The following is a 14,595-nucleotide window of genomic DNA, read 5'->3' on the forward strand; positions in this document are numbered from 1 at the left end:
CTCCAATAGGTTTTTGGAACATGGGCTTTGGGCTGGGGATTGCCGCCCATCCTCACCATCTGCATAAACAGCAGGAGATTGAACACCCCAGTGGTGAGCGTCAATGCTAATTACAGTGAGACTCCTCCTCTGTCCTGGCAGACCTTTTGTGGGGAGGGGTTGTGGCCATGTGTCTTCAGGGAGATAACGAATAAAATCTTGCTGCCAGGTTAGATATTGCATTACAGGGATAGCTCCAGGGCTTAGCCCTCTGCTCGGAGACTTCAGTAGCCATAAGCCACAGAGAAGGAAGTGTGCCTCATACTGCAGGGGTGCAAATTTGGTTCAAGTTATTAGACGTACATCCTTTATAAAAACGCAAGTATTAGATGGCAATTTTTTTTTTGGTGTGAGATCACTTTATTTTATTATTATTTAGGGCTCTTCTGTGGGACACAGCTTCTGCTAGGGTTGCAGAAAGCTGAAGTCTTAAGTGGAATCCCATGTTCACAATCGTCAAGAGAATATGAAATGATTTCAGCAGTTTTCTCTTCTCTTTCCAGGAAGAGCATGCGTGAAGAGTTTGGTGGCAGAATATTTAAGGTACGTGGGCAATCTGTGGCAAGTACATCTGAAGAAGGTGTGACCGGCTTCAAGAATCAGCCAAACTTGAGTATGGAGACCCAGAAATGCCAGCAAGCCCAGAAGATTAACTAAGTGGAAGAATATTGCTAGACATAGAAGAAGTGGAACACATACTTCTGCAACAGTCATTGACTCAGAATAAATACATCAGCAAAAAACATCAGCAGTGAAATGACAGATCCTGGTGCTTTTTGATTCTCTGGTGGATTTTATTACTTAGACATTACTATTGACATTTTTATTACCCCATTTAATACATCTTGACTCTCTCTGTACATAAAAATATAATTGGACAATTGCGTTTTGATACTGTTTAATAACACTTGAATGTTAAATTGTTTGCCAAGATGAGTGCCGAAGGATATCAATACAGAGCTTTATATGACTACAAAAAAGAGCGAGAAGAAGACATTGACTTGCACTTAGGAGATATACTAACTGTGAATAAAGGTACCTTACTAGCACTTGGGTTCAGTGAAGGGGAAGAAGCAAAGCCTGAGGAAATCGGTTGGTTAAATGGCTTTAATGAAACCACAGGGGAGAGGGGGGATTTCCCAGGAACTTATGTAGAGTACATTGGAAGAAAAAAGATATCTCCTCCAACTCCGAAGCCTCGTCCTCCTCGACCCCTTCCTGTAGCACCAAGTCCTGCAAAAGTTGAAGCAGAGAGTGAGCAACAAGGTCAGTACTGTTCTCAGAAGGCCTGTATGTGTCCCATTGTTTTCAGATACTTTTGTTTCATAGACTTGTCTGAGTGTACGTTTTTGTGTATAACACCTGCTGGTCAGCTTTTTAGCACATGACTTATTTCAGTTAATTAAGAATTGTTTCTACTTCATAATATTTAGCTTGCACGCTTTGTAATTTCGTGTGCTTTGTCTCAGGCACCACAGAGACCAATAACTTACTGCGAGTTACATCTCACAGGTTGGAAAGTATGCTTATAATTCACAACTGTGAAGACTTAAATGGAGAATGAGCAGGGTAGCATTTATTTTAGGTTTCTAAGAAGCTGGTGGAAGTGTTTCCCTCTGTAGTTCATCAAGCTCACTATTGAGAAACTTCTTCGTGAACCTGACAGTACGAATTCCAAATAAACAGTATGTTCCTATCATAAATCTCTTGCTAACAGCAAAATAGTATGTACTTTGTCATGGAGGTTTAACTGTGGCATTAAAGGTAATGGCAACAGCAGGTATTAAAAAATTAACAATGGAATGATGATAAAGACAAATTCATATTTAACTTTTTTGTGGGGTAGGGCATGCAGTAGAAAAAATAGCACATATGTTTAAACAAAGGAAATATTTTCCTTTGTTTATAAGTTGCTTTCTAACCTACACCTGCAACAGCATGTTGGGCAGAACTCAGAATTTGATTAGAACTCTTCTGCTAATAGAAGAAAGTGTCTTCTCTGTTCTTAAGTGGAAAAACTTAAAGGTAAAAAAGCAAAACACCCTTCCTGCAAGTGATTTGTCTCCTTTACCTACTAACATTGAGATATTTGAGTTTTACATATCAACAAGCAAAGTCCATCTTAGGATAGATTTTACATCGTTCTTCCACTTCTCAAAAGTCTACAGTGCCTTATATTGCTTCAAGACCTGATACGTCTTAAATTCTTAGTGTTTCTTGCTGTAGGAAATACAAGTTGTAGTATGTGATCCTGATTCTCACAGTGACACCGTAGTCCTGAATAGTCATTACCCTCTGCCTCCATAGAAATGTTTCCAGCATCACTTGCAAAGTTGTGGTATCAGTTTATCAGCTTCCATTCCACTGTGCCTATTACAAGTTTATACTCAGCTGTGCTGGTAATTGATGAGGACAAGAATGGAAATGTGGAAAATTGTAGGTGGTGGACCAAGTGGAAACCTGGCCGAAGCATTTCTAGGTTGGGGAGGGAGGGGGGCTCAGTAAAGAGCCAATCTGAACTGTCCCTGAACACTCAAGTAATGCTTGCAAGTGCATAATGCCTAGGTGTATGTTGTTAGAATGAAGGCGGGGGCAGATGGGGTTGTAGTGGCATCTTAGTCCCTAAGTCCTCAAGCTCTCAGCCTCTAGTCATTAGAGTCTCATGGTTTCTTATTAGATTAATTCTGAAAATGGGGTATTTGCTTTTGAAATAAAACCATTACTACTTTGATCGTTCCTTGTATTGGATATTAATATGTGCTTATTGGGTAAGGTTGACTTTTTCCTTAACTCACCCGTGGAGGTAGTTGTCTCTGTCATATGTAACTGCAGAATAAACATGGCTCTTTGGATAGGGACCTCAGTGCTGATGGGTTATTTTGAGAGGCAGAGGGTGGAAAGAAAATTTCATTCTTTACATGTGCATGCTGTGGTGAAGTGACCGGCATCCCAGGCTTTGATGCATTTACTGCTTTACACTTAAAGTAGTGCATTGTGATGTGCTTGGTCTCTGTACTCGTGCTTGCTTGATGCTCCTGTTCACAGCCTCATGCTGCGAGCTGGCCACAGCACTGTGCTTGGGAGGTCCTGGTGTTAATTTTGCAGTTTCTGAGCCTGCCTCAGGACCACATGTGTAACAGACACGGGAGTTTCAGCAGCTTCCCAGTTACTCTGGGAAATTTTGATCCGAATTTGGGGGACTCTGCTTAAACGTAGACTTCTCTGCTTCCTTGGGATGAGGCAGTACCCCAAGTCTTAGTGACTGGATCCCTTCTAAACTGAAGTCTATTGCCTCTAGACAGAGTACCAGTTACATATATACACTGTGTTTATTTTTAATACCTTGGGACTGCTGGGGATTTGAAATGAGAAAATGTGCTGATTTAACTGGGAATCTTAATCTCAAAGTCTGGACATGTGATCCTGCCGTGCTGCAAAATGTTTAAGAATCAGCTTGCAATCCAGCCATGTATTTTTCTCATTTAAAAACAAAACAAACCCTAAGTTCCTACAACTACTTTAAATTAAAGATTTTAAGCTTCATGTAAAAGGCTAGGTGCCTTCAGTAATGCCCTATGATTAGGGATTAGACCCCCCACAACAGAATTAGGGGAAACACTGAAATTTGAACTCCAAATATCTTAAGAGTAAGGTTTAATTACTTTTAAAATAATGTATCTTTACTTAAAAGGAATTGGGAAAAGTAATAATAGCTGGTCTCGTTATGGATCATTTTACTGTAAAGAGCTAAGGCTGAGTGTGCTTTAAATCTTAGAAACAAATTTGGTAAATGTTTCACTGAAAGAGTATTATAAAAAACAAAATTAAGGTGAAATTTTTAAGTGAGCGGAATGACACAAAAATGATACCCGTGGTGAAACCAGAGGTACAGAGGGAAATACGGTTGAGATAAAAAATAATGTAGCAATATACGTTTGACTTTCAGGTGGCTTCTTTTTTTTTTTCTGTATGAGATTTGCTGCAGGGAATCACACAGTTAATATTGTCCAGCAGCCAATGTAATGGGCAGGGGGCCAGAAGATTCTTCCCAGGATGATACTTCTCTCTACGCCCCTAGAGTGTATTTCAAATAAATTAACATGTAGTATGAAACTTGCTTGACCAAATACAGTCAAGTTTACATTTTCAGTACTTGATGATTTGAAACTGCTGTGGATCAAAATGACAAATTAATGGGGAACTGGAAGCAGACTTCCTAAATGTACCTCAGTTATTTGTAATCCATATACTTTTTTTCATTCTGTGAAGAGTCAATTCTGTATGTACCCCTGTTGTGTATATGTTGAGTAGGAATATCAGAAACTCAGTTGGAGACTTTAAAGAAAATATATATAATCATGTGAGTTCTTTTTATTTTACCACACATATATTATTTTTTAAGAAAATACTTTCTAATAATTTCAATACTCCTTAATAATTAATTATTCTGAATGTTTTTGCCTCTGGCTTTGTTAAGCTTGATCACTTGCTCATCAGTGTCCAGATTTTTTTTTAATAGATCAAATTTGCAGTGTTTGGACATGATGCTGACAGGATTCACAATGCTGCGGTACTCATACACAAATAATCATAGACATCTGAACAGACTTTGTAGTCGATGGGGCTAGTAACACAGGCAGAGTTGCTCATCAGGCTGGTCTCTTAGGCAATCACAGTCTTACTTATAAATAGGGAGCTCTTTAAATATCAAAAGCCAAGCGGAAAACAAATAAAACTGCTGGTGGTCTCAAATTCTATTAAACATTCATGTATTTATTACACCGCTTAGCTCAAATCTTTCCCCAGATTTTTATTTTATCCATGACCCACTTAAATTTCTAGAACCATTGATCAAGACCAGAATTGGGGTTCCTTCACTGAAATTTGAGGACTGTTGCATTTTGCCTGTCTTCCCCTTACCTTTGTCAATAAAGAAATAGGTTTAGTCTGAGTGTATGGGGCTTTTTTTTTTTTTTTTTCTTTATTGCATCTAAAGAGAGATGAAATGAAGGCAGTACAGGAGCCCCAAGAAGTCTCTGGCATTTTTCAGTTTCAGGCCTGGTGCGGGTCAGAGCGATGGCAAGGCAGTTTAATTCCCATGTGAGGCTCTCGCTGGGCCAACCTGCCTTTTCCCCAGGTTTCTTCTCCCACCAGGCAAGAGTGACTGGCTGCTGCTGGAGGGATCAAGGCACTTGCAACAGTGAGACCCAGCACAGGGTCATCCATTATGCCCTCCACTAGACATCTGAAGTTTACATGAAGCCGTAAAGATTTGATACGATTTTTTTTTTTTCTTGAAATGCTTTCTCTTTTAAATTGGAGCTACACAGAGGCTGTTTCCTCTCACTAGCCCCATCTACCCAGCTCTTTGAAAATGAAAAGTGCATAAGCTGTACTGAGTCCTGCTGAGTTTTGTGAACTTTGATTCCACTCATCAGATACAGCTGCATGTGTTTGGAGTTGGTTCATACAGTGTTGTTTCTCTACCTGGTTTGTGAAGGCTGATCTTAAGCAGACTTTGGACCATAAAGCTTTGATTGATCCATAGAAATAGTTTCAGATTTAACTTGGAATGCTAAATTCCCACTTTAAAATGAAGGTCAGATTGCAAAAGGGCAGACCAGAACTTTATATGAATAATTTGTCTGTTTTGATGTTTTGGAGCTTCCCTCAACTTCCTGTGTGACTTAAAAAGGGTTGTGTATGTTGACACTTCATACCATTTCAGCTGGTTTAGAGCCTAAAAATACTCCGAAGCTTTTCCTTCTTGTGATGAAACTGTAACATAGATTTCTTTTTTAAAAAAACAAAACACCTTTCTCTACGCTTTTCTCCTAGAACAGATACAGATCAGCAAATTAGACAAAGATAATGACATGGAACATTTGGAAACTCTTCCCTTTCAGAGACCAAGTTATGCAATGTCTGACAAAGATCCAAACTGACGGAGAGCATAAAACCATTTGTGCGTGCTTGAACTGAATATGCTCTAGGATTTGTTTCTTTAATTTTGCTATAATGCCAGTAGAGCAATTGCATTTCTGAAATTATTTACATTCGTAAATCAGGGGGCATAAGAGTAAGTGGAATGTTGTGAGCCTGGAGCCTCCATAGGGAAGAACACAGTCATCGTCGCTCCTGATTTAGGCAAATGGAAAAAGGAAATTATGGGGTGAAGTGATGAGTCACTATCTCATTTGGTAAATGTGTTTGCTGTTCAAGCCAGAGCCCTTGGATTTGTTCTAAAAAGTGTCCAGTTTGAGCACAGGCCTCTGCCCTGCTGCTGTTGTCAGAACTGCCCTGCAGTCATGAACTTCACAAGTTGATTGCTTTTGACTTGCACTGAGAAATGGGGCACATTCCTGCCAGAGAGCCTTGCCAGCTACTTGTGGTCGTATTTCTCCGTGTACAAGGCAAATTTCTAGCTCCCAGATGAGCACGTGCATCTGAAAACCAAGTTCTTCCCACCTGCTTTATTAGTAATGGAAACAAAGATTTTGCAAGCTGCATTAAAGTGAGGCAGAGCATTTTTTTCACAGTGAAAAAATCAGGATGATAGTAACTAAAAAAGTCTTTGTGAGCACCACAGAGAGCACAGGGATATGCTTGCAGCTATTAGTACAAATTGCACATTAACAGTGGATGTGGGCAAGTTCATGGTTGATGCGTGGCCCCACCTGCTGGTAGAGGAGGAAGGAAGCAAGAGGGAGGAAGGAGCTTCAAAACTATCATCTTCCATGTTGTGTTTTAATCATCATACGGTAAGAGTAAAAGGGAGAGGGAACTTTTTACAAGAATGTTTTAATTGACCAATTGATATTTCTAGGAAAAATACATTATTTGGGGCACACAAAACCCCCTTTTGATCCTCAAAGATGACCTCAGACCTGAAAAAGCTTATGTGGCTGAAATGCATCTTTTATCCCCAGCTGTATCAGTTAGTCTAAAAAAATGCTGCCTTGTGTTACACACTTTGCTTTAAGAAACTGAAAGAATAAGACACTCCTATTTTGATGCTATAAGAAATATTTGTCTGCTTTGTATCACACCGATTCCAATATGCCTTCCTACAGTTAAAACAGTAGCATTATGTTGAGTGACTTTGCTTACCTTTCTTTAGCTGTCTATAATGCTGATTCAGTCTGTTAATACCTCCTGCTGACATGGATACTCCTGAGGCAGATTTAAAACAAGGCAAAGGTGAAATAGCCTGCTCCTCTCCCTTGGAATCATCTTCATCGGTTCCTATAGCTGTGATCCAGGAACATCTGAAAAAAACACTGGTTAGCAAATAGTTCTTACTTAGGCTTGCATATGATAACATCAGTTGTGAGTTTCAGCAACACATGGTGCTAAGTATTTGCCAAGAATGGATCATTCTGCACCACAAGCAAATAACCATGCCCACTTAAATAGTTGTGTGATGCCATATACACATCCAGATTTTCTTGTGTGAAAGAACACAGATGTTGTAACTGCAGCTGGCTGTGCACTCTTTCACATCTGCGTCTTGCTCCAAAGCTGCTTTCCATGATGAACATCCGTGAAATCAATCTGAAGGCTAGAATACAAAGAACTACTTTATTTTCATAGCTAAGAATGACAAGGGGAATTACAGGATTTTAAAGAAATATTTATTTTAACTGGAGAAGGATTTTAAGTCCTGAGAATACTTTGGTGAGAATTTAGGTTCTTAGGAGAATTTAAAGAGAATTTTTGGCTTAAAAAAAAGAAAAGGTAATAACTGTGGTTAATACTTATGAACTTTTGTTCAGGCTTTCAGCAAAATATATGTCTAGAATACAATCCTATTTTGTGGTTTCATTAGTAGAAGAGATTATCCTTTTTCTTTTTGGTTATGTATTACATTTTTACATTTTTTGCACTTTGTTATAGAAACACCTGCATCCTTTGCTTGAAGTCTTTTGGTAAAGTGTTAGCAGGTGTAACTTTTTTGTACTAACTTGACTGCTTTTTGTTCAGTCTTTTATGAATGCTGTTTGCAGCAGGCCATAAGAATAGTGCCCAAACACTGGTCTTTATTTTCACGTTGATCCACTTTATAAAACCATTTGCATGTTAGACAGCATTTAAAAATCATATTTAAGCTAACAGTTTTTTGGGTAATAAGGATCTATAATCAAAATCCTTGGGACAGAGTTTCAAAAACACGCTACTGCCCTGAGCTAGGGAAAGATGTAATTGCATATGGTTTCTACACTTTAAAAATATCTTTTAAGACTACCTTGTACCTCAAAACTGCTACGTAAACTATGGCATGAATGATGAAAATGGTCTTTAACAGTTCAGTTAGCTGTCGGACAACATGGTTGTATAATTCGCTGGATCTGTTTGTATACACTCAGCAGCATTTGCTGTGGTAGAGCATTTCCCAGAGGTTAATGTCTTGAGATAGTTTCTTCGCTAGAGATCGTGGATGTCGAGGGCAAGAAATGAGATCTGAACCTGCCGGTTTCCATCGGTGCTGGCAGATCACTTGGTGGTGTCCAGAATGGGAAGATGCTCCTGCAGAAGGCAGATGTGCTGCAGGAAGAGCGGTTGCTTCTGGCCCACTCAGCTTCCAGAGGCTCTCGAGCAGCTATTGTTTTTTTCAGTAAATAGGTAAGGTGTAGATGAGCCTGATTTTTCTCTTTTCTTTTCTTTTCTTTTTTTTTTTTAATTGAGTTTCTGTGTGTTGGAGAGCCAGACAAAGTTAACTCTGCTTTCCTTTGCAGTTTTGGTGCTTCCTTCTAAAAAACACACACACTTAAAAATTTAAAGATGCTGGCCAAAAGCAAAACTATTCCACTTAAACACATCAGATTGGTGTAAGTCAAGGGGTCTCTTCCTTGCTGTTTCTCCCTTGTGGGATCAGATTTGTTAGATGCGGCATGTTTGAGAAGTCCTGTGCTGTATCCTCCTGCTCACCAGCTGGGAAGGAAGGGAGAGTAGCGCAACCTGAGATCTGTAGTCTGAGGAGGGAATGCACCTCGCAGGAGGTATGGCTGCTCCAGTTTTGTATGTCTGCCTTACAGATACAACTGTGGAATTTATTTGTTGGGGTTTGGAGAGAAAGTTATAGTGCTGTCACCGACTTCTGACTTCTTCCTAGATCTCCTCATCCCACTTGGACAAGATTTGTAGGTAGCAGATAAGCATCGAGGATTATTCTTGGCAAAGAAACTTTTAAATGGTATCAGACGCGGCATACCCATGTTTCAAAGCATGTTACGACTTCTACAGCATGCTGTCTGTCTCAAAGGGAAGGCTTTTAGTTTGTGAGGTTACCTTTTAATTTCTAAGCTCTCTTCCTAAGCTGTTTTTGGCTGGAGGTAGGCCAAAATGCTTAAATTAGGGAATTAATGAAAGCAACCACTAATTATGCACAGTGGTAGATAAGGCTGCACAGCTGTGTCTGGTTTCATTATCGTTCTATCCAGGAACATTCCAGAAATAGGCAGTTAAGGGGAAAGATTTGCAGCCCTTTTCCTGATTGCACATGGTGTTCAACCCTGTGACCACACATTCCAGTCCTCTATTGCTAATTTGCAATTTCGCATGTGCTGCGCATGGATGGAGACATGAACATGTCTGGTGTGTTTATGAACTTAGCTTTGAATTGTCACCTCACTGAGACACAGCTGCTTGGCACAGGTGAGGAGGGACAGAGGCCATAGCAAAGCCCTCCATCATTTCCCAGTTGACTGGTGCACGCTTGAGGGACATCTGCCTTGCCGTGGTCTGCAAAGGGCTGTGAGGCTCCAGGGTACCCTGGGATGCAGCAAGGTGTCAACTGCTCCCACGGTCTTCCCATCTCTGCTGATGGATGGATCTTCTGCAAGGGGTGAGCACCCTTTGAGAGCTCCTCGGAAGCAGGATGCTCTTGGCTGATCAAGAGGCTTTGTGCCTCTTACTGTAAAGCAGTCTTTCATTCTTCGTTTGATATTTATTGTACTGTTTGCAATATAGCCATTCCCTTGAGAGAAACATCAGAAAATGTCATCTCTTGACATTTGGAAGCAAGTTATTTTGGGTACTTTGGAGTCGAATCTGTACAGATGTTTAATTTAGAATATATTTTTGCCTGTCCAAATCTACTCCATTGTTCTGAAGCCAGAGTACTGTAACTAGTCATTAGCCTACATAAGCAATTTTCTTATGGAGAGAAAGATTTAGGGAGGCCTTTTGTTCCAGTGCAAGCCAGTTCTGAGAATAAAGGGGTTTTTTAGTGGTCCTCGCAATCTGGCCTGGTCAATAGAGAAAGCGTTAAGGAACGCATATTCAAAACAGCAAGTATCAAAAACTACATCTCAAATATCTGGAAATAAAGGACCTCTGTTCACTCAGTGAGGGGTCCTCAAGGACACAGAGGGATGAATGTTTGAATTCTCTTTGCTCTGCTGTATTTGTAATTTATTACCATTGGTTGAAAGATTAGCGTGCATTCCCCACCACTTTCATGTTTTTCTAGCTTCCTCTTGGGTCAAACTTAGGCTGACAACTCCAAAACCCTTCTGGTAATCTGTGTAAGCTGCAGCCCCTGATGTGAAACAAGAGATTTTCACAATCCCATTATTATCAGGACACTTTTGGGGTGTTATATTAAATCACTGGTTTAACAATGTTAACTACAGAGCGACTAGCATGAAGTCTCACGTCTTTGAGCTGCCTTCTGGGTTTTGGGAGAATTCTGACTGCTAGAGGAACATTTGGCAATCATCTGTTGTGTGTAGTACTAATCATTGCTTTGGACTACTCTCATAATCATAGTTAAAAGTCTATTATATCTTTGATATTAAAACTTGCACTGAAAAGGATAGTGGGCTGTGGGTGCCTTACCCAGTGATCTAAAATGCAGGACTTTGGGTTGCATGTACAGTTAGCAAAAAAGGGGAAGACAGTTACCAACTGTTATGTTTTTTCTCCAGATGTTTCCTCTAAGACAAATATCTAGGGTTTTATTATGACACAGTAAGAACAAGCCAATAAGATGAGAATAGTTGGGTTTGGGTTTTTTTTGGATTTTCATTGTCTGTTTGATCTAAATAGCCAGTCAATCAAATACTGTGGTAAATTTTCTGGTAGTTTAGAGACAACATGCCTGTGCTTGTTACTGTGAGCTACTCTCTTCTAAACAGAGTATTAAAATGCTTTATTCAAAATCCCTTTGGATGCAAACAAAAATAAGATTATTTTAAAGTACTTATGTTCTTGAAATATTATACATGGTTGGGGTTTTTTTGTTTACTTAAGAAACTTGTTCATGCAAGAAGCAGCAGGCTCCTATTCTGCTTTCCCTTAAATTGGTGGCAAACCCCATTTTTACTTCAGAAGGAACAGGATCAGACCTATAGTTAAGGTTTAGCAGCACTGGGACAAATCCCACAGTTCTTATTCTCACGTCTCTCAGGCAAAATTCCCATTGCCTTTAGGGTTTGGACCACAAATGCTAGCTCTGTTCTAAAAAGGTTCCAGTATACCAGGTTGCATATAATAGGAGTGTGGATGAAATACTACACGATAAACACTCACGTAAAGAGCAGTGTCTGACTGTCCTTTCACAGATTTCGAACACATGGAGGGCAAGCACTGTTGCAATCATCTCTTCTGAGGTCCTGGGCTAATGCAGGGCATGGAATTGCTCTTGGTAATTCCCATGTCAAACTCATAACTTCTAGATGGACTTAAAATAAGTTCCTAATTAGTCCAAACTCCTCCCTTTAGTACATATTTAATGTAGATGACTGAACTTTTTAGCCATTTTTATGTCCATTGTATAGTAAGAATTGCAAATGTGGTAGAAATCTCTTCATTTGGGACACATACACACGTTTAATTATATTTGGTGATGATGGTATAGCGATTATTTTCACCAAGTTATTTTCTTCCACTATATTCAGTCCTCTTCACTAATACATGTGAAAAATTTGCTCCGTGCTGCTAGGTACTTTGGCAAGGCTGGTTTTTTCCTTAGCACAGCCTGTTTGGGTAACTAATGTGACAGTAACAAGGGTTTCTTATAGCTGAGGAAATGATACTGTGACAGTTTTATTTGTATATTTTACTATTGTAACAAATTATTACATTTACAATAAATAAAAAGTTTTATTGCCTTGATGCATGTGCATATCTACAGTGAATTACACACTGCAGTAGAACACAAGATTGCAAAACTATGCATCTAAAACTTGTGTTTGTACATGTAATTATACCTTCTTATAGTGTATGCCATCTGATACAGTTTTTAATTACATAGCTGCTTGACCCCTTTTCTCGCTTATCCTTGCTTTGTACATTGTCAGGAATGAGAATTGCTGCATTCTGGTTTTTTAGTTTGTGGTCTTAAGCCACCTTTTCTTCACAGCCTTCAGGCTCCTCTCTGAAAACAGGTTTCTTCATTGCCTCCTCTGTCCGATGATATGGCTTCATATTCACAAATATTGTCATCTTCAGGACACTATTCTTGAGCAAAGGTGGTATCATGTTTCCTGTGAGGAATGAGGCAGACCAAAAAGACAATTAGAAAAATAACTACTGTTTTAAGATAGTTTAAGGTTAACATCTTAGGGAGGTCATGTGGAAAAACATTTCAAAAAGCTGAATCTGAGGGTGGAACTCTTTTAACTTTAACACTTAAATGTTCACTGAGATTACTAAAACCAGGATCCAGATCTGCATTAGGTTTGACAGTGCAAGGCTTTATTTGTCACAAGGAGCGAGTACCATCTGCTCACTCCACGGCTGCCTTCAGTTACTGAGTACTTGGTGCCCAAGATGATTCCTTGCAGAACAAAGCTTCCTGGCATACCTCTGCCTGCATCATCCAGCTTCACCAGCTGAAATCCAAATATAAGCATCAAAAACAAAAGAATTATTAGAATGTGAGTGCACAGATTCAGCAGATGTGGTGACAGAATTAATGTTGTCTCACTTGTTTCCTGATTCTGAGAATTCAAAGTTCCAAGTTCTCCGTACTTTGTCGTATATATAAAGCATGTCTTGCAATAGAAATGCGCATTTCAGGGACACGCATGTTTTAGATACCTTTTGCTTTACGTTTTTATGGTGCATCTCTAGTGGTTTTGCCTTTTTTTTTTTACTGTATTGTAGTTGTGATTCACAATGCAGGAATTTTTGCAAATTATGATATTATGTAGTAAATTACAGTCCTTGAAACCTGATTTTAGTTTTCTAATACCAACCAACAACTTGCTTACTTCAGAGATGCTTTTGCTACCATCTTTAATCTGCCATGCTGTAAACTGCAATTTTATTTAATCTAGAGGTGTGGCAGTACAACTTCATCCCAGACAGACAAAGTTTTTTTGCTCCATTGCTTCTCTTTTGGGAAATACTAGTTTAGAAAGTGTAAATCAAGGCGACTTTGGTGTGGATGGTAGATGAGTAATGGGGAAGGTACGGAAAATACTCTTTTGACACCTGGAATGGTTATTCATTAACTTCCCAGGCACACCAGAAACATGGGAAGAGCGTTCTGCCGTGGAGGAATCTGTGCTGTCTTGCACCAGATGTGTACACCAAGTTGGAGAAACTGAAGAATATGCTTACTCCATATGAAGTTGTCTGGACAATCTTTGTGTTTTTAGGTTTTTCATATTTTGTTTATTCTAGACACTGATACGGAAATTGCAGGGTCATTGGGTTTGTATGTACAAAGGAGATATGGGACTCTGAAGAAGTATGGCATTTGATCTTTGAAAACTGAGAGGGTATGAATGCATGCTCCTATGAAAACCCCAAATTGCAAAAATCATTTGTAGTGGGCTAGAGAGGCATTTGACAGATTACGTGCAAGTACATACATGTGTGTTTCATTATATGATTGCCTTAGGAGACTGGAGTTTAAGTTGGCAGATCTACTTATTAAAAGCAAAGCTCTTTGGCTGGCAGGATTACAGAATGCCAGAAGGAGAAAGAGGCCAAATGCTGAGAGAGAAAGAGAGAGAATGTGTAATGTGCAGAGAGCATGGGGAAGCTATAAAGCCAGCAGGAAAAAGTAGACTTATATGTGGTTCCAATTTTCTATTGGGCTCAAGTTGATAGCCATGCAGAAGTAAAAGCATGAAGTTCTCTCATTTCAATATGAATTTAATGTTCTGGAAAATACAGTTTTCTGTCATGTTAAGTAAGATTTGGTCACTTGTTTGCAGCCTGTCAGAAATCTTTAATCCATGCTTATTTTCCTGACTCAAATAAAATAAATAAAAAAATCGGCTTGCTTTGAAGCTATACAAAGCACTGTCAGACTGTGGCATTAGTGGATGCTCTAATAGACTCTCAAACTCGGTTCTTAGTCTTGATTAACTTGTTGCAAGACTACAGTATTGACTCCCAGTCTATGTTAAATTTCTTCATGTAACTTGGTGATATGGAATTTGTATTTTGGGGAAAAAGACCCCAAACAAACAAAAAACCAACCCAGCCTTTATACACAGTAGTTTAGAACTAAACTGTCCTGCAAGGTTTTGGAAGCAGCAGCCAAAAACGTAGAGTATATATGTCTAGAGAAGTCTACATCTACGGTCTCACTCTTTC

General features: G+C 39.3%; 1 protein-coding gene across 1 annotated transcript in view; it reads left to right on the forward strand.

Annotated features, from left to right (window-relative positions):
• Positions 1 to 542: 542 nt before the first annotated feature.
• The window catches only part of PIK3R1 (phosphoinositide-3-kinase regulatory subunit 1), a 55,260-nt gene continuing 41,207 nt past the window's right edge, over positions 543 to 14,595 (forward strand). The window contains exon 1 of the mRNA XM_074166669.1: positions 543 to 1,305. Within this exon, the coding sequence (XP_074022770.1) occupies positions 972 to 1,305 (334 nt within the window). The 5' untranslated portion in view covers positions 543 to 971. The remainder of the gene's footprint in view (positions 1,306 to 14,595) is intronic.

Source organism: Numenius arquata, chromosome Z (genome assembly GCF_964106895.1).
Source record: "Numenius arquata chromosome Z, bNumArq3.hap1.1, whole genome shotgun sequence".
NCBI classification, from domain to species: Eukaryota; Metazoa; Chordata; class Aves; order Charadriiformes; family Scolopacidae; genus Numenius; species Numenius arquata.